This window comes from Artibeus jamaicensis, unplaced genomic scaffold (genome assembly GCF_021234435.1).
Source record: "Artibeus jamaicensis isolate MK-2021 breed Jamaican fruit bat unplaced genomic scaffold, CSHL_Jam_final scaffold_537, whole genome shotgun sequence".
Classification (NCBI taxonomy): Eukaryota; Metazoa; Chordata; class Mammalia; order Chiroptera; family Phyllostomidae; genus Artibeus; species Artibeus jamaicensis.
This window is the reverse complement of record NW_026522047.1, coordinates 41,882,875-41,906,415: the sequence shown is the minus strand read 5'-3', so window position 1 is coordinate 41,906,415 and position 23,541 is coordinate 41,882,875. Positions and strand designations below refer to the sequence as shown.

The following is a 23,541-nucleotide window of genomic DNA, read 5'->3' as shown; positions in this document are numbered from 1 at the left end:
ACAAACAGTTCAAAACATGGCTCAAGAACAACTCAGAGCCCCAGAGCCGATAAATCTAAGCGATAAAGAAATAGCCAAACTTTCAGATGCACAGTTCAAAACACTGGTGATCAGGATGCTCACAGAACTGGTTGATTTTAGTCACAAATTAGAGGAACATATGAAGGCTAAGCTAATTGAAATGAAGGGAAATGCACAGGAAACCAATAGTAATGGAAAGGAAATGGACTCAAATCAAAGGAGTGGACCAGAAAGAAGAAAAAAATTAACCAAACAGAAAAGGATGAAGAAACAAGAATTCAAAAAAATGAGCAGAGGCTTAGGAACCTTCAGGACATCTTTAAACGTTCCAACATCTGAATTATAGGGGTACCAGAAGGGGAAGAGGAATAGCCACGAGTGAAAAACTTATTTGAACAAATAATAAAGGAGAACTTCCCCAATCTGGCAAAGGAAATAGACTTCCAGGAAATCCAGGAAGCTCAGAGAGTCCCAAAGAAGTTGGACCCAAGAAGGAACACACCAAGGCACATCATCATTACATTAGCCAAGATTAAAATGAAGGAGAGAATCCTAGAAGCAGCAAGAGCTAAGGGGACAGTCACCTACAAAGGAGTTCCCATCAGACTGTAAGTGGATTTCTCAAAAGAGACCTTACAGGCAAGAAGGGGCTGGAAAGAGGTATTCCAAGTCATGAAAGGCAGGGACCTATATTCAAGATTGATCTATCCAGCAAAGCTTTCATTTAGAATGGAAGGGCAGATAACGTGCTTCTCAGATAAGATCAAAATCAAGGAGTTCATCATCACCAAGCCCTTATTATATGAAATGTTAAAGGGACTTACCTAAGAAAAAGAAGATAAAAAAGATGAACAGTGAAAGGACAGCAAACTCACAGTTATTAAGAACCACACCTAAAACAAAAGCAAACTAAGAGGACAGCTAGATCAGGAGTAGAACCATAGAAATGAAGATCACATGGAGGGTTAGCAACAGGGGAGTGGGAGAAGGAGAAGGGGGGAGAAAGTACAGAAAATAAGTAGCATAGACGGTAGATAGAAAATAGATGGGGGAGGGCAAGAATAGTAGGGGAAATATAGAATCTAAAGAACTTGAGATATGTGGTCATAAACTAAAGGGGGGGATGGTGGGGGAGGGGTGTGCAGGGTGGAGGGGAATGAAGGTGGGAAATAGAACAACTGTAATGGCATAATAAATAAAATATATTAAAAAAACAAAGGAAACAAACAAACAAAAAAAGATACACCATGTTGATGGATTGGAAGACTCGACATGATAAAGATGGCACATCTCCACCAGCTGATACATGTTTAGTGCAATTCCTATCGTGACACCAGCAAGATTTGGGGGTAGATCTAGGCAAGATTATTCTAATGTCCAAACAGCCTAACGGGCATTTCAGGCCTTCATGTTATGTTCCTGGTATGTCCTCCTGAGTTGCATCCCCAAACCACTTGGGCACTACCAGGCCTTTCTCACTTCCAGGTCTTTGCTGAAGCAGGTCTCTCCTCCTGGCACTCTGTCCGCTCCTGTGCCTTCCTCCTCCATTCCATGACTCCAGCATAGCTTCCCTGCTCCCTGACTTCTGAGGAAGACCAGAGAGGCTGGGATTCCCCTAGGATTCCTGGACCTGCCCAGGCCAGCCTCCGCCCAACACTGGCAGGGGAGGGAGCTCCGGAGCTGACAGCAGAGAGGAAATTCCCCTGGAACCTGTTTCTCTGCTTCCTGGCCAAGCCTGGCTGCGGGAGGGAGAGGCCAGGCCGAAGACCTGCCTGCCATGGCCTCGGCCCTGAGCCCACCCCGGGTCCCAAAGCCCAAGTGTGCCCTGCCTTCACACTACCATGAGAGCTATCTGGAGAAGAAGGGGCCCCGAGACCAGGTAAGGTGGGGCAGGGAGCCTGGCGGCGTGGCTGGCCTGGCAGGCGAGGCACCTGTCTGAGCCTCAATCTCCCCATGTATCCAAGGAGGACAGGGTGGGTGCTGACGCGGCAGGGCATGGGCCCGTGGCTGGGCAGGGTTCTGTCCATCTGTCTGTCTCCGTCTCTCTAACTCTTATTTGATCTCTTTCTCTTTCTCTTTGTCTCTCCCTGAATGTGCCTGTCTGTATCTCTCTCTGTTGAATACAAACAGGATCAGGACTTGCTTCAGGAAATGAGGAATTAAATTCATTAGTTCCCCTTTCCCCAGTCCTAACTAACTTCGTGAACCTCAGCTGCAGGGGACAAGGTCAGGACAGCTGCAGGTGGGGACAGTAAGAACTGGGGGCCACATTCAGCAGGACCAGATACTGGCTGGCCACAGGACGAATGTACACATGGTGTACATTTATGTTTATATGTTTTGTTTGGTTTTTAAATCCTCACCTGAGATATGTTCATTGATTTTAGATAGAGGAAAGGAGACAGAGAGGAAAAAAAAATCTGTCAGTTGCCTCCCTATGAACCCAACTGAGGATTGAACCCACAACATAGGTACGTGCCCTGACTGGGAAACGAACCCTTGGCCTTTTGGTGTATGGGACGACGCTCCAACCACCTGAGCCACCTGTCTAGGAGCGCACCCATGTTTTTGTGTGTCTTACCCAGAATAAAGCCCAGCCCCTCAGTTCCCACTAAGGCCCCATCTCCCCATTACATTCATCTTCTACTATAACCCAAACCGACCACCCGCTCCTTCCCTGCGCACCTCCCTGCCTTTGCCATTGCAGTCCCCGCCTCTTCTCCTTGTGTCACCATGTGCCCAAATCCCCTCCAGCCTAGAAAGTATGAAGAGGCAGTGGATCACAGCGGTTAAGACAGACCATGGGCCCCATAGTGCGAGACCCAGGTTCACATCCCTGGTCCATGCTTCTCTGATACCCAGGCCTTATACAAGTGACTCTCCATCTTTGTCTCAGTTTTCTGTTATAAAATGGGTAGGACAGAACCACAGTCACAATTACAAGAGAGGGGTAGCCCATGGCAGGCCAGGAAGTTGGCTCAGGATAAGCATTGGTGCTTTACATTAATTTGCCCAATTTTCACAACAGCCACTGAGGTGGGTACCATTAGTATCACTGTTTCATTCTATTTTAAGATTTGTATTTATTTATTTTTAGACAGAGGAAAGGGAGTGAGAAAGAGAGGGAAACATCAATGCATGGTTGACTCTTGAGCACCCCCTACCGGAGACCTGGACACAACCCAGGCATGTGCCCTGACAGGGAATTGAACTGGCGACCCTTTTGTTCAAATGCCAGCATTCAATCCATTGAGCCACACTAGCCAGGGCAGTATCAACGTTTTATAGGTGGAGAAACTTAGGCACAGAGAGCTTAAATACTTTGTTCAATGGCACACAGCTGGCACATGACAAAGCCGGTTTCACTACACTGAGTTCAGGCACTTATTACTTATATAATCACTTATCAGTGTTCCAGGCACTTGGAATTGCACTTATGTCAAGTTCCTGGAACAGTGCTTGGCACAGATTAGGTCCTCAGTCAATGTTAGTTAAACGTATGGATACATCTATGGATGGGTGGATGGGTGGATGGGTGGGTGGGTGGGTGGATGGATGGATGGATGGATGGTTGAGTGAATGATAGTTGTCATTATAAGCACTATCCTCATTATCATTACAGATTAATTAAAGTGCTTCTGCTCCAGCTGGTGTAGTTCAGTGGACTGAGCATGGGCCTGCGAACCAAAGGGTCGCCAGTTTGATTCCCAGTCAGGGCACATGCCTGGGGTGTTGGCCAGGTTCCCAGTTTGGGGCATGTAAGAGGCAAACACACATTGATGTTTCTCTCCCTTTCTTTTTCCCTCCCTTCCCCTCTCTCTAAAAATAAATAAATAAAAATTTTAAGTGCTTCCTCCTTCAGGAAGTCTTCCACAATTTTTCAGTTGGAGGCCGCTCTCCTCCTCTGTGACCTTGTGGTCCAGGATCTGTCCCTCTCCAGTTCCTTCCCTGGAGGATTTTATTATCTGTGCTGTCTCCATCCTCTGGAAGATGATATACTTAGAAACAGAACTTACGTCCCACTTATTTTGCTCATAATAGAGCTGGTTGCAAAATAGTTGCTCGGGGAATTTTTGGTGGAAAAAATATAGACTTAGAACCTGAGATATATCAGCCCCTTAGGCCTCCAGAGAGTTACAGCATTTGGAGTTCAGAATCCTGGGAGTAAATCTTGAATTTGAGAACCTTGTGAAATTCTGAGACTACAGACTCAGCACCTATGTGAGGACCTGGCACCTAGGAGATGCCAAAAATATGTATGGAGAGGACAAGGGGGCAGGAAAATGTGTGTGGATGGGTGGGTACATGAGTGGGTGGGTGGGGCAACAGACATGTGGGTGGGTGAATGGATGAATCATCATAAATCTAGCTAGCTTGACTGACTCCTAGAACTACTCCCTCCATAGACTGGGGGATTGCTCTGGGTCCCCCATCCCATCAAGGTTCCCTTTGGTTACTTCTCAGAGAATAACAGATCCCCAGAGGCTGTGCCATGAATGAGGAGGGCCTCCATAAAAAGGCAACAAAGACCTCTGGGTCTTTGTTCAAAGACCCCAAAGCAGGTAATGAAGGAAACTATGTGAAGGTCTGGGGGAAGAGGGTCCAGGCAGCGAGAACAGCCAGTGCAAAGGTCCTGAGGCAGAAATGGGTGTGTTGGAGGTACCTAGTTTGCCAACTCACATCCTTCTTTCTCCCTCTCTGTTCTCTAGAATTACAGGAAGTTCTGGGCTGGCCTCCAGGGCCTCACTCTCTATTTCTACAATAGCAATCGGGACTCCCAGGTAAGGATGGGAGTGAGTGCACAAGAGCTGGCTCATCCTTCACCCCAGGGATCAAGCAGAGGGTGTGGGTGATGTGACCAAACCACGGTGCAAACCACAGACCTGGTATTCAGATGCCTGCCTTTGTGCCCTCAGCATGTGGAGAAGCTGGACCTTGGAGCATTTGTGAAATTCACAGATGAGGGTCCTCAGGGGAGTTCCAGTGACCCTGGTATCTATTTCAATCTGGTCCTCTGGAACCAGGAGATCAAGTTCAAGGTAGGTTCCCTTGGAGGGGTGAGGGTTGGTGGGAGACCCTGCCTCCCCATTGCACTCACCATTAACACAAACTAATATAGAGTCATGCAAAGTCTAACACTGGATTGGTAGCAATGGGCAAGTCACTCGACCTTTCTGGGCCTCAGTTTCCTCAACTGCAAAATAGAATAATACGGGTAAAGTGCCTAGAACAAGATGCACAAGGATCATCACTGCTATCATTCAACCCTTCAACAACCTTTAGTGGGCACCTACTATGTGCCAGACCCTCTCCTAGTTGCACAGCAGTGAGCAGACAGTTGAAAATCCTTTGTGGATTTCCAGTAGAGTAGTGGAAGCATGCAATGAACAATATAATGTGTAAAGTATATGATGTATCAGATGGCAGCAGACGCTAGGAACAGGGGATGCAATGGTAAATGGTGTGATCAAGGAAGGCCTTACGGAGGATCTAAAGGAGGTGAGGGGGGCAGCAGTGTAAATATCTGGAAACCAGCTTTTCAGCAGAGGGAATAGCACATGTGAAGGTCCTGAGATAGGACTCTGTCTGGTGTGTTAGAGGAACAGTGGCTGGGGCACAGTGAGAGAGGGGGACAGAGGAAGGAGGTAAAGTCTGGGGGTGGGGGGGCGGTGGGTGTCTGGGCAGGGCCTTGTGAACTATGGAGAGGACCTGGGTCTTTACCCTGAGGGAGGTGGGAAGCCTGGGAGGGTTTAAAGGATAAGATACATGACTTATGTTTTTTAATGTTTGGTATAATAACATTAAAGAATAATATTCCACATTACTATGGATTTATATTCATTCAGACATCATTCTAAATTAATTTGTCCTAATTCATTTAATCTTCAAAATGGCCCTGGGAAACATGAACTGTTGTTCCTGACACCCATTTCACAGATGAACAGACTGAGCCTAATCAACACAGCCGTTTTCTTTCCCTCCCCAGGTGGAAAGCCTGGAGTCCCGGGAAATGTGGAAAGGCTTCATCCTGACAGTAGTGGAGGTCAGAACGGTGGTTGTCCTCTGTGCCTCTCTCCCATTCCCCAGTAGTCCTTCTCAGAAATCCTCTTTTTTTTCTTTCATCTTTCATTTTCCCAAATAAGCCCCTAGAGCAAGGGTGTCAAACTCATTTTCACCAGGGGCCACACTGGCCTTGAGGTTGCCTTCCAAGGGCTGAATGTAATTTCAACTCCTTAACAGTTAAGGAGTATTTACATTTATACAGTCCTAAAATTATTTCGGCCCTTGGAAGGCAAGCATGAGGCCGATGTGGCCCCTGGTGAAAATGAGTTTGACACCCCTGCCTTAGAGTATATAGCACATTGGTCTCAAATGGCGGCCTACAAACGAAATGTAGTCCATAAACATCTTTTGTTTTGCCAACAAATGCTAAAAAATTTAAGACAGCTGCTATCACTTAAAAAACCAGGATTTTAGTCAACATTCCTGATTTCTTTCTTTTTTTTTTTAATAAGGCCTTTCCAGTCACTCAGTTTTTTGGTTTTTTTTAAGATTTTATTTATTTATCTTTAGAGGGGAAGGGAAGGAGAGAGGGAGAGAAACATCAATGTATGGTTGCCTTTCGTGCGTCCCCTGCTGGGAACTGGCCTGCAGGGAACCTGCCTGCAACCCTGGCATGTGCCCTGACTGGGAATCGAACCGCGATTGTCTGGTTCGCAGGCCCGTGATCAATCCACTGAGCTACACCAGCCAGGGCTCCTTTTTTTTTTTTTTTTTTTTTAAGGTTTTATTTACTTATTTTTAGAGACAGGGAAGGGAGGGAAAAAGAGAGGAAAGACCAATGTCTGGGTACCTCTTGTGCGTCCCCTACTGGGGACCTGGCTAGCAACCCAGGCATGTGCCCTGACTGGGAATCCAACCAGCGACCCTTTGGTTCTCAGACTCACACTCAGTCCACTGAGCTACACCAACCAGGGCCTCCTGGTTTCTATTTTACTCATTTGTTCCCTGCCTGATCCTTGCAGCCTGCAGGTTTAAGAGTCCACATTCTAGCATCTGCTGTGCCCTCCTCCCCATCACCGGTCCCTCTCTCTCTCCACGTCCTCTCCAAAACCTCTGCCCCTGAAGGTGTAGGGCAGCTCTGGACCCTCCAGACCCAAATTCCCATCTTGGCCCTGTCTGCACCCTGGCTTCAGTTAGCCTCTGTGTGTCATGGGCACAGCTGCCCGTTCCACAGCTGCCCCCATCGCCCCTCAGCTCCGTGTTCCATACAATTTGACCCTGCTGCCTGGACACCTGTACATGATGGCTGAGGTCCTGGCCAAAGAGGAGGTGCGCCGCACGCTCGAGATGCCCTCGTGAGTGCTAGCCACATGGCCTGAGGAGTTCCGGGAGCGGGTGCTGTGAGTGGAGTCTTAAGTTGAATACAGGGCTGCATCTGGATGGGATGGGGATTAGTTTCCTTGCTGGGAGCTGGACTTGGTGTTTGGGGCCAGGTCTGGACCTCCAGTACAGGGTATAGGTGCCTGGAAGACCCTACTGTGAGCCTCTGGAAATGAAACCTGGGCCTGGGGGGCGAGCCAGGGTCTTTTGGAGTAGGGTCTGGGCCTAGAAGATGAGGTTGAGTCTCCAGAGGTGGCTCTAGGTGCCTTGGGGCAGGTCAAGATCTCTGGAGGAGGGTCTGGCTGTTTGAAGGGCTGAGCAGGTTCTCCAGGGGGGCCTCTGCGTGCCTGGAAGGTGAGGCTGGTTGACCTAAGACTGGGTAATAAGTTGGCAGGCATGACTAGGTATTAGGGTCGGGGGGCGGGGTTACGTACGGGAGGGCGTTCTGGGTCTCCCAAGGGACAGGGTCTTTCCAGTGTGAGTGACTGCAACCCTCTTCAGGTGCTTCTTGAAGGTGAGCCGGCTAGAGGCCCAACTGCTCCTGGAGCGCTACCCAGAATGCGGAAACTTGTTGCTGCGGCCCAGCGGGGACGGCACGGACGGAGTGTCCGTCACAACTCGCCAGACGCTCAACGGGTACGCAGGCGCAGCTGGGGACGTGGGGACGTGGGGGCGTGGCCGATGGAGGGTAGGGTACGGGGGCGTGGTCAGACGTAGGGGCGGAGACAAATCCTAGAGCGACTGGGCCTACCTACAGTCTGAGCTGGAACTGGGGAGGACTCGGGAGGTATGGCCAGAGGTTAAGGAGCGAGGTATCTGGAGGCTGGCCCTCCACGTCTAAGGTGGAGTCAGAACCCGGGGACCGAGCTAGGGAGAAGGGCGATGCCTTCCTTAGGGGTGGAGTCCTTCGGAACCTTGTCTTCCCTGGGGATAGAACTAGGACTAGGGGCGAAGTCTTTCCTGGGGATGGAGTCAGTCGAGGGCCTGGTCAATCGGGAGAGCCCCGGCAGCAAAGGGCGTGATCGGTGTGCCAGGAAGAGGGAGGATGTCTCCATGGGGGCGGAGACAGGATGAGGGACGGGGTCTTTTTTGGCCTGAGTCAGGCCCCCCACTTGCCCACTGCATGTGCAGGACACCGGTGGTCCGTCACTACAAAGTGAAGCGCGAGGGCCTTAAGTACGTGATTGACGTGGAGGAGCCGGTGAGCCCTGGGGCGAGGTCTCGGAAAGTACACTGGTGGGGTCGGCGCCGCTACCCCGTGGTGCTAACCCGACTCCTTACCCAACCCCAGTTCTCCTGCACCTCACTCCAAGCAGTGGTCAACTATTTCGTGTTGCAAACCAAGAAGGCGCTGGTGCCCTTCCTACTGGACGAGGACTACGAGAAGGTGCTAGGTGAGTGAGGCCTCAGGGGACCGGGAGCCCAGCCCCTAGGTCTCCCCGCCTCCACCCCAAAGGGGCCACCCTTAGGTCAGCCCCGGGGCCCCCGGCGCCTCCTCCAGGCAGCCCTCTCTGTTCTAGGCTACGTGGATGCGGATAAAGAGAGCGGCGAGAGTGTGTGGGTGGCACCCTCGGTACCGACGGTCCCCTGCCCAGGTGATGCCCCTTCCCCCAAGGCAACCACAGGGGCACAGGGGTAGAAACCTAGAATCCACACGATGCCTCCTGGCCAACCTTGTCCCCAGAGTTCCAGGGACCCAGAAATTACCCAGATCCTGTCCTCTGGGGACTTCCAGGTTGTACAAAGGGCTGACACAGCTGGACACAGACACTCCCAGCCCTGTGGGGTTGAACCGGGGCTGGTGCCGAACCTAGAGTTGAGAAGAGGGAAGCAGAGTACGGGGAAACCATCATAGAGGAAGGGGTGTTTGCTGAAGTTCTCAAGGGATGTTGGTACACACGGGCAATGAGGCCAGAGCAGTAGGTGCACCTGGAATAAGAACTACTTAGAGATGGAAAACGGGGTGGGTGTTGGGAAAGGGATGGGGGTCAGTGCAGCTTTATGGAGCAGGAGGAAGAGGCTGGAAGCAGTATGGTCCGCCCTGGGCTGGGCAGATGCTGGGGACCCCATGTATACAATGGACATATATGTACCCATACATACACACATGCCACAATCACCAACATGGAGTGTGTCCACCTGGATAATCAGAAGTTCTTATGTAGATGACTCCACATGTGCATGAATACATGCGTCACGATCCCATCCCTTCCAGCATACATACGTACCTTAAGCCACAATCACATGGGCACAACACACAGATACTTATAGACATATGCATGTACACAGGAGTACAGACAAGTACCCAAGCACAGACCTTAGTGCCCATGCACTGTCATACACATATACATTTATGTATACTCCACATACACAAAATCACCCACTCATATTTCTGCTACACAGCGGCACCAACTCAGACTTATACATGGGCAGGTGTACAGACATGCACAGGCACAGGGACGCATGCCTGTATCCAGGCATGCACACACACTTCTGCTCACAGAAGCAGACAGACCCACCCAGAGGTATCCCTGCACCACGTGGGTCCCCAAAATGACTTGCCATTTCCCACCAGATCCTGCATTCCCAGCCTGTGGCCCCAAGCAGCCGCCTCCTGCACCCAGCCAGGACAAGCTGCCCCTGCTACCGAACCCAGATGAGAACTATGTGATCCCAATTGATGATGCCCCAGTGGCTGACTACGTGAATGGTGATGGTGGGTGGAGGGCCAGGGGTGGCTAAGAGAAGGGGGGGGGGCAGGCTCATGGCCAGATATGACACACCATATCTTTGTCCACACAGTGGTTCCCCCTGGTTGGTCAGGGGTCCCGAAGCCCAGGATATGTCACCCAGCCCCAAAGGTTCAGGCAAGGCCTTCAAAGCCACCCACTATACCTAAGCCAGGTAGGAGACCCTCCTTCCCAGCCCTGCCCTCATCCAGCGGAGGGCTGTTCTCAGCCTGCATCTCCCTTCTCCTCCAGAGCCCAAAGGCCTTATCAGCAGCCTGGCCAAGAAGCTGGCCATCAGTTCAGGTCAGGCTCTTCTACCCAGAACAGGTAAGGGATCTGGGAAGCCAATGTGAGGGGTGGGGGCTTCACAGGTACGTGACCCATGCAGCCACACAGAACCTGGCCCCCAAAGGGCCTGCACTCGGTTTCATATTCCTCCTGCTTCTTGAATACACTTCCATCTTGCACTGGGCCCCATGCATTCTGCAGCCAATCCTGGGTGGGTGTGGGGGAGCAACATGGACTGGGGATTCCTGGCGCAGCTGAAGCCTCGAGTACCCACCCCCCAGGGTTGGCCAGTGTGACGGCAGAGCTGGAAGAGAAACTGCAGAGGCGGCGGGCGTGGGAGCATGCAGCTGGCCTCACCGGGGATCAGCAGGCCAGTCTCGGAGCTGGGCACGTCAGTCAGGTGGATCTGTCCTCTCAGAATTAAAAGTTCAAGTGACCCTGGGGTCCATGAGTGTGACTTGGCTCAGGGCGGGGAGTGAGGGGTTCATCAGATGCCAGCCCACAGGTGGCTCTGTTCACTCCTAAAGATCCTCAGCTCAACACAAACTGCCATCTGGCTTTGGCAGAAAAGCCCATTTGACAGCTGAGAAAGCTGAGTTCCAGAGAGCGTCAGGGCACAGCTGGTGCCACCCAGCCCCAAAGAACCGGCAGCACAACCTGGCCAGTGTCTGACCTTTATTAGGAAGTGAGGTGGGGAGGAGGGCCTGCCCTGCTGCCTGCTCCCTGTTGGCGACCCCCAGTAGGAGTTAAGGCTCCAAGCAGCAAGTTAGAGGAAGGCGCCTGGCTGAAACAGCTGAGACCTGGCAGTGGCCCCCCCACTCAGCCTGGCTGGGTGCAGGGGCCTAGGTGAGGCTGGTGTTCGAGCTGCTGGTGGCACTGCCTCGCTTCTGCAGGCAGCGCACGGAGCTGGGGACCTGTAGGCCTGTCATCACCTGGAAGCTGCCACACCAAACCTGGGGAATAGGGAGGGAAAGAAGAGGCTCAGCAAAACCAGCATCCAGAACCACCCCCCATCCCAGGCCATGGAGGGGACCTTACTGTGAAAGCAGGCAGCAGCGGCTGTGTGAACTTGGCCTTGAAGGTGTGCAGCAGCTGTTTGGTACGGGCATTGTAGAAGGACAGGAGGCCTGGGTAAAGGGCAAAGGGACGGGGGGCCAGTAAGGGGGTTTGCGGCATTGAGACCAGACAGGCAGAGGTGGCTGGAAATGCCAGCTGGAGCCCAGGGTCACCTTGGTGGAAGTCGCAGTGCACGCCCAGGCAGTCAGGCACGGGGGCATCCAGCACCTTGGCCTTGTTGGCATGCTTGGCGGTGAAGCTGACCTGCAGCCAGTTGTTGATGTGCAGACACCAGGACGCAGCTGTCTTGCCTAGTTGCTCGAAGCGGCCAAGGCTGCGGTAGGCCACCCCCAGGCCAAATGCCTTGCTGTCTGGCTCATAGTGCACTTCCCAGTAATGTTCTCCACCATCAATCAGCGTGTCCCCTGTGGGGCGGGGTGGGCAGTGGGGACTGGGTAGAATAGGGCCTTCGGTGCTCTTCCCCAAAGGGGTAGCCACTTAGGTAGGTACTCCCCAGACCTACAGCTGCTCCCTCCAGATATTCCTCGGTCCCCAGGTATTCTTTCCAAGTATTGCCCAGGACTCATCAACTCCCTCTAGATACTGAGTCCACATTCTCTCCAAGCTTCCACTAGTCCTTTTACATTCTCTACTAGTGTAATGGAAAGCTACTCCTTCCGGTGTCTTCCAAGCCTTAGAAACTTCCTGCAGTTCCTCCCCATGTTCAGTTACTCCTCAGGGAGTACTTCCTGAGTTCTTCCCAGGGACTAGTGAGCCCCAAACCCTTGCATTCCCCAAGTATCCCCACAGGCCCCAAGTCCCACGGGAGTCCAGGTACTTCCTAGGACTCGAGACATTTTCCTGTTGCTTCTGAATCTAGATTCTTCCCAGAGCCCCAAGTCACTCCCGGTGGAGACTCCTCAGCACGGTTCAGATGCCTTCCAGATGTCAGCTGGATTCTGAATGCACATCCTTTCCAGACCCCAGACCCAGATTACTGCGACCTCAGCTACTCCCCAGTGCAGCTATTTCTGAGTTCCAGCTTTCCCGCACACTCCTGCCCCACGCTGATCCCAGCTCACCTCCATCCGAGAGCTCGCTCCCCCCCAGACAGGATTAACCCCCAGACACCTTTCTCCTCCCGGTCTGCTCTTCCCTGACCTTAGCTACTCTTGAAATCACAACTAGTCCAGGCTTCTCCCAGGGACAAGACAGACAGACACCTCCACCCCTCCCTCTGCTGCCTCTCCAAACCCCAACTCTGGATAATCCTGGATACTTTCCAAAAAATCTAAATCCTCCACAGAACCTTACCTTCTCCTCAGGCCTTAGCTTATCCCCAGTGCCTAGCTCCTCCCTACCTTCCTCTGCCCTCCACCCACGATATTACTGACCACAAGGACTTCTTCAGACCTCAGCCTTTTTTCTCAGTCCTTTTCTGAATCGTAGTGATTTCCCTGAACTCCAGTTCTTTCATGGACTCAAGCTTGTCCTTCACAGGATCTAATCACTCCTGTGGTGCTAGCCACGTCTCCAATCCTAGCCCTTCTCTCAGCTCTGATACCAGCTATTCTCTCTGGCTCTTCTACTCACCCTTAGCCTTGCTTCAGCTCCTCCACAAACCCAGCTGCTCTATAGGGAATCATTCTTTCCAGCTACTTCCCAAATCCCAGCCACTCCCCAAGCAAGTCCCAGCTATATGACAGACCCCAGGACACCCCCCATGACCAGCCAGCCGCTCCCCAGTCCAGAGCCTCTTTCCTCAGCTCCATAACCTCTGCTCCCCCTAATAACTACTGCACCCCTCCCCAAACCTTCCCCTTCCCCCAGCACCACAACAACACATATTATTGAGACCATTCCCAGAGCGGCTTTGCTGATGGCTGCCTCAGTTTCCCCAGCCAAAGGCCTTCTCTCCCACAGCCCCCCATCAGAGCCGTGACCAGAGTTCCCCACTCTCCTTCTGACATCTCCCCTCCTTACCCAGCACCGTGTAGGACTCAGCTGTGAAGCGATCCCGTCCCCCACGACCGGAAGGCATCCGCTTGGGAGATGGAGTACCTCTGTGGGTGACAGGGAAGGGAGGTTCGGTTCAGCCCTCACCTCTCCTCTAGGAGCACTTCTCTGGTCCACCCCAGCCACTGTGGACAGTTTCAGTCCTTCACAGTCATTGGTTCTTTTCATACACTGGGCCCCTCAGGTCAGAACCTATCTGTGCCCGTTCTCATCTGGAAAACTCCTATTCAACCATCAATACCCAATTCAAAGTCTCCTCTCCCTTGACTCACTATTTTGGCTCCAGTCCCATGTCCCCACCTCCACCCCAGGCTTGACCACACTGGGTAATGTGTTCATGCCCATCACAATCTGCTCCACACAGGAAGGGGAGGGGGCAGGCTACCTGGCTGGGGAGTTCACGGGAGACGCCGTCCGCCCCTTGCCATCTTTCTCGCGAGCCTTGATATCCTGCACCTTCCCGCCCATGGCGTCCCACTCCACGGAGAGATCATCCACCCGCAGGTTCTGGTGGGATGTGGATGCATCCAGGCGGAACATGAACGCTGGGGCCAGGCAGACGTGGGAGTCACAGAGATGGGGAAACCCAAGAGACACAGAGACAGACAGACAGTGACCAAGACAGACCATGACAGGGATAGAGAACAGGAAGAGACAAAGAAACAGGCCAAGACAGAGAAACAGACAGAGTCTCAGAGACAGACAGACAGACACGGAGACAACAGGCAGAAAGACACGAGATGGGGAAAAAGGGAGGGGCAGCCCAGAGTGCCAGAGGAGTAAAGGCCAAGGGCCTGTTGCCTAAATGTTTCCAGATCAAGAGCCATTTTCAAACCACGTGTGCTGCCCTGTGCTTCCACGGGGGGTCATTCCCAGAAAAGGGGCTGGTCTGCCCAGAAAAGGAGGGCAGAGTCAACTCAGAGAAGGGCCTCCGATTAGGGCCCTTCTGTGGGAGGCTGAGAATCTGTCTTCACTGCTGATAACACCCTCCCCAACTGTCTAGAGCACTTACCTATTTTGGGGGAGAGACAGAGAGGGGGGGTGCGTGTGTGTGTGTGTGTGTGTGTGTGTGTGTGTGTGTAAAAACCATCCAGGCATAAAGGAGTATGCAGCAGAAGTAAAGGACAAATGCAGGTTTATATTAGACAGTCAGGCTGAGGAATTCTACTGTGGACTAATCTCTGAGCTTCCTGGCAGCCAGGGCAAAAAGGGCTATAAAACCCTGATTAGAAAATTCTTAGTTCACACAAGGCCCTGGGGTCCCAGGAGTGAAGGGTTGTGGAGTCACAGCCAGGGTGGGTGTGGGAGCCAGTCACCTGGTGTCTCCAGAGTCACCGGCTCAGAGAACTCGCCTGCGACTGCCTTGTTACAGGCTTTCACACGGAAGTTCATGTACTTCATGTCAAACTTGAGACCTAGGAGACAGTGGAGGGATTGTAGCATCGTACAGACTTTGAGCAATAGGTTTGTAGCCCCCATGTCCCACAGTCCCCCTGCCACCCTCATTCTAGTGGGGGCCACGTGAGAGACAACTGCACATTGATGTTTCCCTCTTTCTCCCTCCCCCTTTGTCTAAAAATTAAATAAAATCTTTTAAAAAATAATAATGATAGTAGATAATAAAAAGCAGCTATCAAGCTATCTTCCCCCTGAAGTTGAACCTCTTTGGAGAGCTCAGGAACACCCCCCCCCCCCTGCTCTTTCAGTACATCTCCCGTGCTGGCCCTTTGAGTCCCCACCTTGCAGGACTTCCCAGCTGGCCACTCCTTCCCCCACTTTGAGCTCTCTTTCCTTGGCAGCCATGGCACTGCCCTCTCCTAGCTGCCCCTTCTGGTTGCTCCCCCTTGGTCTTTGCAGGCTCATCCTTTGCAGTCTGGGACCCTTGATTGTATCACTGGGCTCACTGACCCTTTCTTGCCCCTCAGGTACTGTCCGTCCACCCATAGCCCAACTTCTAGCACCAGCCACAAGTCCAGTTGCCTCCTGAGAGTCCCCCCACAGGGTTCCCACTCTCTGGGCATCCCAAACAGCACTCAGCACACCCTGTGTCACTAGTCTCTCCCACAGCCCCCTTGCCCGTGGGGCAAAGGTCCCCATTCCTCCTCACTCTAGGTACTGTTCTCTCTGCAAACTTAACTAGTTCCAGACACAAAAGCTCAGCACTCTGGCTTCTGAGCCCCAATCAAGCTTCTCCTCTGCCCAAAAGGCTGTTCTCCGACCCCCTCCCCTTTCTTCGAGCCTCAGCTTGGTTGCCACCTCTTTGGATTCCCGTCTCTGAATTCAGTGACTTGCTCAGCAGCGCCATCTACTGCCCCGAAGCTAAGACTACCACCCAGAAGGCTTGATTTCAAATAATGGAACGCAGACTAGACTCACTCACTGCTTGCCTCAGTTTCCTATTCTGCGAACCAGCAATTCTATTCCCCACACTGAGCAGAGCTCCCATGAGGATAAAATGAGTCTTCCCAAACAACTGAGAGAGTAGGGAAATAACCACGTAGGTTATTTCCATAGGTGAGCACATTCATATACAGTGGTACCTCAGTACTTGTCATTAATCCATTCCGGCGGAACCTGTGACAAATACCTAAACCCATGAATAACAAAACCAACTCATACAAGTTCTAGCAAGTGTCATGAGTCCCAAGCAAGTGCCAAGTGCTAAAACACATTTTTTCTCACCAAAATGCGACAAGTACAGGGCTTGACGAGTTCTGAAGCCAACGAGTAACGAGATGTGACTGTGTATCCTTAATGCCGCATACCTTTTAACAGCAGACCCAGCTTCCCACCCTGGGAACTTACTCCCTAGGAATTTTGTAAAAGGCAAGAGGGTGTGGCTGCAAAAAGGGGGCATCAGAAAGCCTGTGAGAGAGCACATCTACACCTTGATTGTGGTGGTGGTAACAGGAATTTACATGTGGAATAAAACTGCAGATGGGATAACACATGCACACAGGCGCACACATAAATGAGGGCACGTGAAACTGATAAAATATGTATCGACACTGCAGAATGCAGCCATTCAGTTTCCTGGCATGAGCTACAGCTATGTAAGCAACCACTACTAAAGAAACTGGGACATATACAGACAATGGACTATTACTCAGCCTTAAAAAAAGGAAATTCTGACACCTGCTACGACATGAATGAACCTGGGAGACATTCAATGAAGTAAGCCATTCACAAAAGGATAATCACAGTGTGACTGCACTCACAAGAGGTACTTATAGTAGGAAAAACCACAGAAACAGGTGGTCCAGTGGTGGGAGCCAGGTGTTGGGGGAGGAGAAATATGAGGGTTTACTGGGACAGAGCTTCAGTTTTGCAAGATAACAAAGTTCTGGAGGTGGACGGTGGTGACGGTTGCACAGCACTGAGAACGTGCTTGGTGCCACTGAACTGTACACTTGAAAATGGTTAAGATGATAAATGTCATATTACATGTATATTACCATAATAAAAAAGATTGAGGAAAAGTGGGGCGTGTTTATTTTGATTCCCACGCAAAGGATAAGCCAATAGCTTCTCAGTCCCTTTTGCAGGCTGGTGGCTTTTCTTTCCGGCAATTAGCACACTCATTATTAACCATGTATGCTAATTACAGACCAGGAACAGGCTGATTACAGCCCAGAGCCCTGATGATAGTTATCTTGTCAGCAAGGCTCTCCCCGCCCTTGAGGGTTTCCCTGGCTCCAGATAGCTTCGGAAATTCATTAGGGACCCCCAACTCTTTGCTCCATCAGACCCTCCCCTAACCAGCTGGGTGGATTCCCCCAAGCTTTCTGTTCTTTCGTAACCGCCAAGGAAACCCCCAACTGAGAGGGTGGCCCCAGAGCACCAGCTCCATGAGGGGAGGGATTTCTGTCTGCTTTCTCACTAATGCAAGGACAGCGTGTGGTACAATGCAGCAAGGGCAGTGCAGTCGCTCAATAAACTAGAATGAATGAATGAATGAATCCTGGAGTAGAGGTAAGATGCGGATAGAGGGTAGCTTCTCCTTGTGCCTTAGTTCCCTCATCTGTAAAATGGTGGTGAGCCTGCTGTTACACGTGTGTAAAATGCTTAGCACACAGTGAGCCTTCAATAAATGGAGCAGTGGCTGTCACCAATATTCTTTTCATTATCATTACTTCCTGCTACTCGTGATCAGCCCTGCCAGGCCGTTCTCACACGCCAGGAGTTCTGGGGATCACCCACCAACCTCCAGTTGGCTGATGGAGGATGGGAGTCAGGTGGGACTAAACAGCATGGTGGGGTTGGCAGCCGGGCTGAGCCCGCCTTACCAGTCAGGGTATATTCTGTCTGCCTGATGCCCTCCACAACCATCCAGGGCTGGTCCTCCTTGAGACGGGGTGGGCCCTCGAAGTTTGTCCGCCGATACTCCAGCACGTAGTGGTCAATCTTGCTGTCCTCTTCTGGCATGCGCCACACCAGGGTCACACAGTTGTCTGCCACCAGGGACTCAGCCAGGTCAATCACCGGGGCACTCGGGACTGACCAAGACAGAGGAGGGAGTGGGGTCAAGGCCCTGCACCACGGTGCAAGGACAGGCCCTGCTGAGCGCTGTCCACATGACAAAACTCCTTTGGTGTGGAGTCGCCTCTGTACCCCCCACATGGGGGAACCCCTCCAAGTTCTGGAGCCTGGGAGTGCAGCCTTGTCAGGGTTCCACCAGAGGGTGGGGGATGGGGCAGAGCTTTTTCAGGGTTCAACCAACAAATGGCTGGGCCTTACAGGATTCCACCATTTGGAGCTAGAACATTTCTATGCTTCATTACCAAGTAGGGGCGTGGCCTGCACGGAACTCCACCACTGGTGGGTGGGGCCTTTCAGGGTTCTGCCAGGAGGGGCAGGACTTCCTTAGGTCCACCCAGGGGTGTGGCCTCTTCATGGGGCAGGGCTTCCTCATGGCCCAACCCATAGGCATTCTTGGGGTTCCCACACCTGACTGTCAGCCCCACTCCAGGCCTTGTCTCAGGGCCTCCCAGACTCTCCAGCCATTTCTCTGAAACCCTGGCGAGTGCCCCTCTCACCAGGCAGGAACTTGAGTGCCTGCAGCATCCTCCTCTCCTGTGCAAAGTCCACCATGAGGTGACTCATGTTGTCGCTGACCTTGGCTTTCAGTGACAGCCGGAAGGCGGGGGCCATCGTCACACTGCAAGGAAAGAGGTGGAGGCAGCCTGGAGGCAGGCATCTCAGGGGGCCCAGGCCTGGTCCTCTGAGGTGTGCGGGGACCCCCTCCCCCTTGTTCTGGTCCAGTGCTCTAGGCCAAGGGACCCTCACCTGGGTGTCCCCACCTTCACACCAGGCTAGGGGCTAGATCCAGTATCTTACCCATCTTTGAGTTGCTTGGCAGCCTAGAAAGAGGGACAGAATAAAATTCAAAGAGCTGTCTTGGCTGAATTAGAAAGCCACTGCACAGACAGGAAGACTGAGGCCCGGCGGGGCAGCCATTTGCCCAAGTCCCTCAGCACCGGGGCAGAAACCCTTGGCCGTGCCCTGAAAGGACAGAAGGGCAGAGACAGGCTCCCACCCTCCCCCACCTCCGGCCAGTGCCCACAACATACAGTTGGGAGATTCAGCCAATAAAAATACAGGACACCCAGTGAACTTGCATTTCAGATCAACAATGAGTGATTTTTTACTACAAGTATGCCCTAGCCTATATTTACAACACATATATATGCTAAGTCCTCACTTAATGTCCTCAATAGGTTCTTAAAAACTGCAACTTTAAGGGACGTGTAATAAAATCAACTTTATCAGAGGCTAATTGATATAAACAAGAGGTACATTCCTGCAGACTATTTCTGGTCACAGAAAACATCACTGAACTTCTAAATAAGGACCCCAAACACTTCTAATATGAAACAATGAACTCAGTCTGAGACAATGGAGACACCCTAATTCACCACAGGTGCACAGCTCTGGGGTGTGGGTGGAAATCGGGGTCCCCGAGAAAACCCACACAGACCTGGGGAGAACGTGCGACTCCGCACAGACAGCGGCCCAGCCGGGAACCACCAGCTGTTTTTCTGCATCACCGTCATAGCAAAATGACGTCGGACGACACAACGCTATTCAAGGATCTGCTGGACTAACTACCGCATGAGATAAATTGTACCAAAAACATACTCGTTGTTAAATTTAAAGGTCAGAGAAGTAATAAATAATTCTTTTAGTACACATATGTCCCATGCAGCATTTGGCAAATACTTATACTAATCATTTGCATGGGATATACTTATACTAAAAAAATTATTCGGTGTTAAATTTGAATTTCAGATTAACAACTTTTTTTTTTAGTGTAAGTATGTCCCAAAAATCATATGGGACATACTTACACTAAATATCACATGGGCCATGCTTTACTGAAAAAAAATTACTTGTGGTGCATATGAAATGCAAATTTAACTGGATGTCCCATATTTTGTCTGGCAGCCCTACCAGTATGGCTTAGGACACCCCACCTGAGGAAAGTCCTCGCTGTCTGTGGCCTGCAGGGTCTGGTTGGCCGTCTCCAGAAGCTCCTCGGAGCTCTCCAGGGCCCGAGTGCAGGCAGCCAGCTGGTTCTGCAGGGAGCATGGCACTGAGGGAGGAGACACCTCACCCCAGTGCATCAAACACTCCCAGGCCTCCCCACCACCTTTGGGATCCAGGGCATCACATCCTTCTCCAACTCCAGGTGGGAGAGGGAGGTTGGGGAAAGGTTGGGTGTTGCTCCTGGCAGAACATCGGAATCACCTGGGGATCCTTTCCTGAAAAACTCACATGCCCAGGCCACACCTGAGCCCGAGGGCCCCGCACCCCCTGGGGAAAAGGATTTGGGATGTTAGGAAGTTGCCCAGGAGGTTTCGATGCAACCCCAGCGATCCCAGCTTGGAGTATGAGATCCCCCAGGACCATGGGGGGATGGTCATCAGATCTGGGGGACCCGTGGGAAGGGCTGTGAAACTGGAGTTGTTTGGGTGAGGACAGGAGGGAGGAACAGCCAGATGTGGGGTGTGGCTGTGGCAATGGAGAGGAGGGGGTTGGATAGGGCAGAGGATTAAGAGGGAGAACAGGTTGGGGGGGGGGGGAACTGATGGGTGGGGGACTGATGAGTTGTGGCCAGGGAGGAGACAAGCAATAGACCAGGGCAAGAGGAGGTGAGGAAACACTATCAGGGTGTCTGGTTCTGGACACTGGGAACATTTGGGGGCATCTCCAAGAAGGCGCTCAGGAAAAGAGCAGATTTGGAGAAAGACAGGAGGCCACCTGGGCTCTGTTGAATCTGAGGGGCGCAGTGGGGATGGCGTCTGGGAAGGGGTCTGGGAGAGTGCCCCGAAACACACACCTGCAGCTCGTAGGTTCGGCTGGCACGGTCCTGCTTTATCTTCATGAGCATCCCCTCCTTCAGCTCCTCCAGGAGGGAGAACAGAGACTGGAACTCCGCCTCCAGGTCCTCCTGCACCTTGGCTGAGTTTGCCTTGGAGAGACGTTGCAGGTCTGAACAGCCAGGATTGGCCAAAGCCCATGCTCAGATGGGGAAACTAAGGCCTGGACATGGCAGATGGGCCCACAGTTCCACCGGCATCAACAGCAATAGGCTAGCTCATAGGGCTGCCCCCTCCCACCTGCCCTCACCTCCATGTTCAGCAGCATCTGCTTGAGGGAGTAGATGAAACTCTGAATCTCTTCATTCTTCACAGCCAGTGTGGTGATGATCTTCCGCAGAGCTTCCTGCCCCCACCAGAAGTGCACACACTCAGGGCCAGTAAGCCCCAGTGCCTATCCCAGCTCCCCCACCTGGGGCTCCCCACTCAGATCCTCAGGGATCCAGGGAGATGTGGGTGCCAATGAACTTGGACATATACTATGAGGCAGGCCCTGGGTGAAGCTCTGTCCCTACCATCCTTCACTCACCAGGTGGTTACTACGAAGATGCCCATTTTACAGGAGGGGGAAACTGAGGCACAAAGGGCCTCTCAGGAAGGAACAGACCCTAGGCTGGAGCACAAAGCCTTCAACTTATATTGTGAGGACAGGGCATAATTCCGGGTGAGGGGCTGGCTTTGGGAAAGAAAACCCCAGAGGAAAATGATGACTGCAGATCATGGGCTAACCTGGGGAAAGGGAGACCCTTGGAAAAGGTATTATTAGCACGGAGAAAGGAGGAAGCTGAAGAGAAGGGAGGCCAGAGAGCCCAGGTAAGTGGGGTGGGGGATGGCCTGGAGGAGGGGACGCCGGGAGGGAATGCTGGTTGGGAAGGAGGCGGCGTGGGAGGACCCTGCTGGGGCCTGTAGCTCTGACCCAGGCCTCGGGCGGGTCTGTTTTCTGGGGGCGCGAGGTCGGTGGAGTCACCTGTGCAGTGGGGCGCCCTCGGGGGCGGGGCGGGGGCCAGGACACCTGGTCCGCAGTCCGGTCTGAAGGCGTGGGGGATGGGGTTAAGGTTGTGTCCACAACACTGGGCAGAGGTATGGGGCATGGAAGAGATGCGTCTGAACCCAGGCTAAGATGATGAGGGGTCTGAGCGAATGCGTCCCCAGTGAGGGGCTATACTGGGCCAGGTTGCGGCAGGGGTGGGGCCTCCTCTGCAGAGCAGCTGGGGGCGGGGAGGCGCTGCGGCATCATCTAGTCCCTTCTCCTTGGGTACCCCCGAGGCGGGTCCCGTCCCTCCCCTCCCCTCCCCTCCCCGCCCCGCCCCGTCCTGGTCTTACCCTCTGGTCCTCCATGGCAGCAAGACCAGCTCGTCCCGGCCCGGCCCGCGGGCCCGGCTTGCTCTTCTAGTCCCGGAGCTGCCTTTGCCGCTGCCGGGAGCCAATGGCCCGCCGAGCCCTCGCCGCCGCTACCGCGCCCCCCTTCAGCGCTCCATCACTGGCGGCAGCGCGCAGGTGCGCCCCCCCGCGCAGCAGGCTGGGAAATGTAGTTCCGCTCTGGGGGTCTCCAAGAACCGGGACACCCACCCCCCATTCCCACCCCTCGAGTCTGGTACGTACCAAGAGACTTTGGTGTTTGTTAGTGATGGCTGAGCTGGAAAGAACCCGGTGTTGGGAGACAGGATGCTTGGGTTCGACCCTCAGCCCTGCCTTGTGACCTAGATCCGGTCCTAATCCTCCTAGTGCCTCAGTCTACCCACTTGATCACCACACTGCTGCTCAAACTGGAATTCTACCATCAACCCCTGCCTCCGAGATCTGGCCCCTGACTACTCACAACCTTGTATTTACTGAAAAGCCGAGGCCTTTGCCCAAGAGGACATTTAACCGCCAATGCCTTCTTCCCCTGCCCACATCACAACTAACATCCCACAAAGGCCCTGATCTCTCAGATCTCCTCCAGAAATCTACCTGCCCACCCAGAATCCACAGAGCTGGGAATAGGTCCGTCCCGCATCGGTCTGGGATCGACTCTATCCAGAATTTGCACCGTGGCTCTTCGTCAGAGGGTCGGGGGAGACGAAACTTAAAACAGTCCAAAGGAGGGGGATGGACTAGGAGGCAGGGGTAGGCTGGGAGGTTGTACTTGTTTGCTGGGAAGGTGTGGGCAGAGAACCACCCCAGGGGCCTCCCCGTGGTTGATAAACAATTCTGCAAAGAGCACGGGATCTATTTCCTTCTGGGTGAGAGAGGCGGTCATGCTGCAGCTGAGGCCCAGGGCTCTGCCCCCTTTTCCCCAGGAGTGCTGCTGGCCCTGGGGTGACAGGCGCAGGGCTGGAAGTCCAGAGCCTATGAATCCCCTCCGCTGAGCAGGCAAGCTTCTTTCTGTCCAGGCCACGCGGTCAGAATAACCCTCCACACCTGTCGTGGGAGCCGAAGCCATCAGCAGAAATTGTTGCTTCTGACCCTCAGAGGAAGACACTTGGGGGGAAAATAATTAACTCTGGATTCTGCTATTCCATCTTCCTGGGCTCCCCTCCCCCATGGCTGCATCACCTGCCCTTCCAATGTATCCTCCTGGGCCAGGTGTGTTCATACAAAGAGTTCCAGGAAGGTCTCCACTCACTGGGACACATTCCTACTCACATATGTATATTGCATTTTAGATGGAAAAAAACCCCACACCT

The 23,541-nt window shown here is 52.7% G+C and overlaps 2 protein-coding genes across 6 annotated transcripts; one reads left to right on the top strand and one right to left on the bottom strand.

Moving 5' to 3' along the window:
* The first annotated feature begins 1,718 nt into the window (after positions 1-1,718).
* Positions 1,719-10,863, top strand: STAP2 (signal transducing adaptor family member 2). 3 transcript variants are annotated; one of them, XM_037165136.2, is made up of 13 exons: positions 1,719-1,900; positions 4,731-4,802; positions 4,938-5,060; positions 6,008-6,064; positions 7,279-7,379; positions 7,906-8,040; positions 8,536-8,605; positions 8,696-8,798; positions 8,925-8,999; positions 9,980-10,114; positions 10,207-10,308; positions 10,386-10,460; positions 10,703-10,863. In XM_037165136.2, exons 1-13 carry the CDS (start codon positions 1,799-1,801, stop codon positions 10,843-10,845), a joined length of 1,293 nt encoding a protein of 430 aa, XP_037021031.2. In that variant the 5' UTR covers positions 1,719-1,798; the 3' UTR covers positions 10,846-10,863. The 3 variants fall into 3 exon arrangements, with proteins under 3 accessions (XP_037021031.2, XP_037021032.2, XP_037021030.2); XM_037165135.2 differs by having other exon boundaries at positions 1,723-1,900; positions 9,980-10,120; XM_037165137.2 differs by lacking the exon at positions 8,925-8,999 and having other exon boundaries at positions 1,722-1,900; positions 9,980-10,120.
* Positions 10,864-11,095: 232 nt separating this feature from the next.
* FSD1 (fibronectin type III and SPRY domain containing 1) lies at positions 11,096-22,304 on the bottom strand. 3 transcript variants are annotated; one of them, XM_037165381.2, is made up of 13 exons: positions 22,196-22,304; positions 21,123-21,218; positions 20,833-20,964; positions 19,967-20,068; positions 18,831-18,853; positions 18,530-18,651; positions 17,780-17,989; positions 14,810-14,908; positions 13,879-14,038; positions 13,461-13,540; positions 11,651-11,902; positions 11,460-11,548; positions 11,096-11,374 (listed from the first exon to the last, which is right to left on the bottom strand). In XM_037165381.2, exons 1-13 carry the CDS (start codon positions 22,208-22,210, stop codon positions 11,264-11,266), a joined length of 1,491 nt encoding a protein of 496 aa, XP_037021276.2. In that variant the 5' UTR covers positions 22,211-22,304; the 3' UTR covers positions 11,096-11,263. The 3 variants fall into 3 exon arrangements, with proteins under 3 accessions (XP_037021276.2, XP_053514117.1, XP_037021277.2); XM_037165382.2 differs by having other exon boundaries at positions 11,278-11,374; positions 11,742-11,902; XM_053658142.1 differs by lacking the exon at positions 11,651-11,902.
* Positions 22,305-23,541: the final 1,237 nt, after the last annotated feature.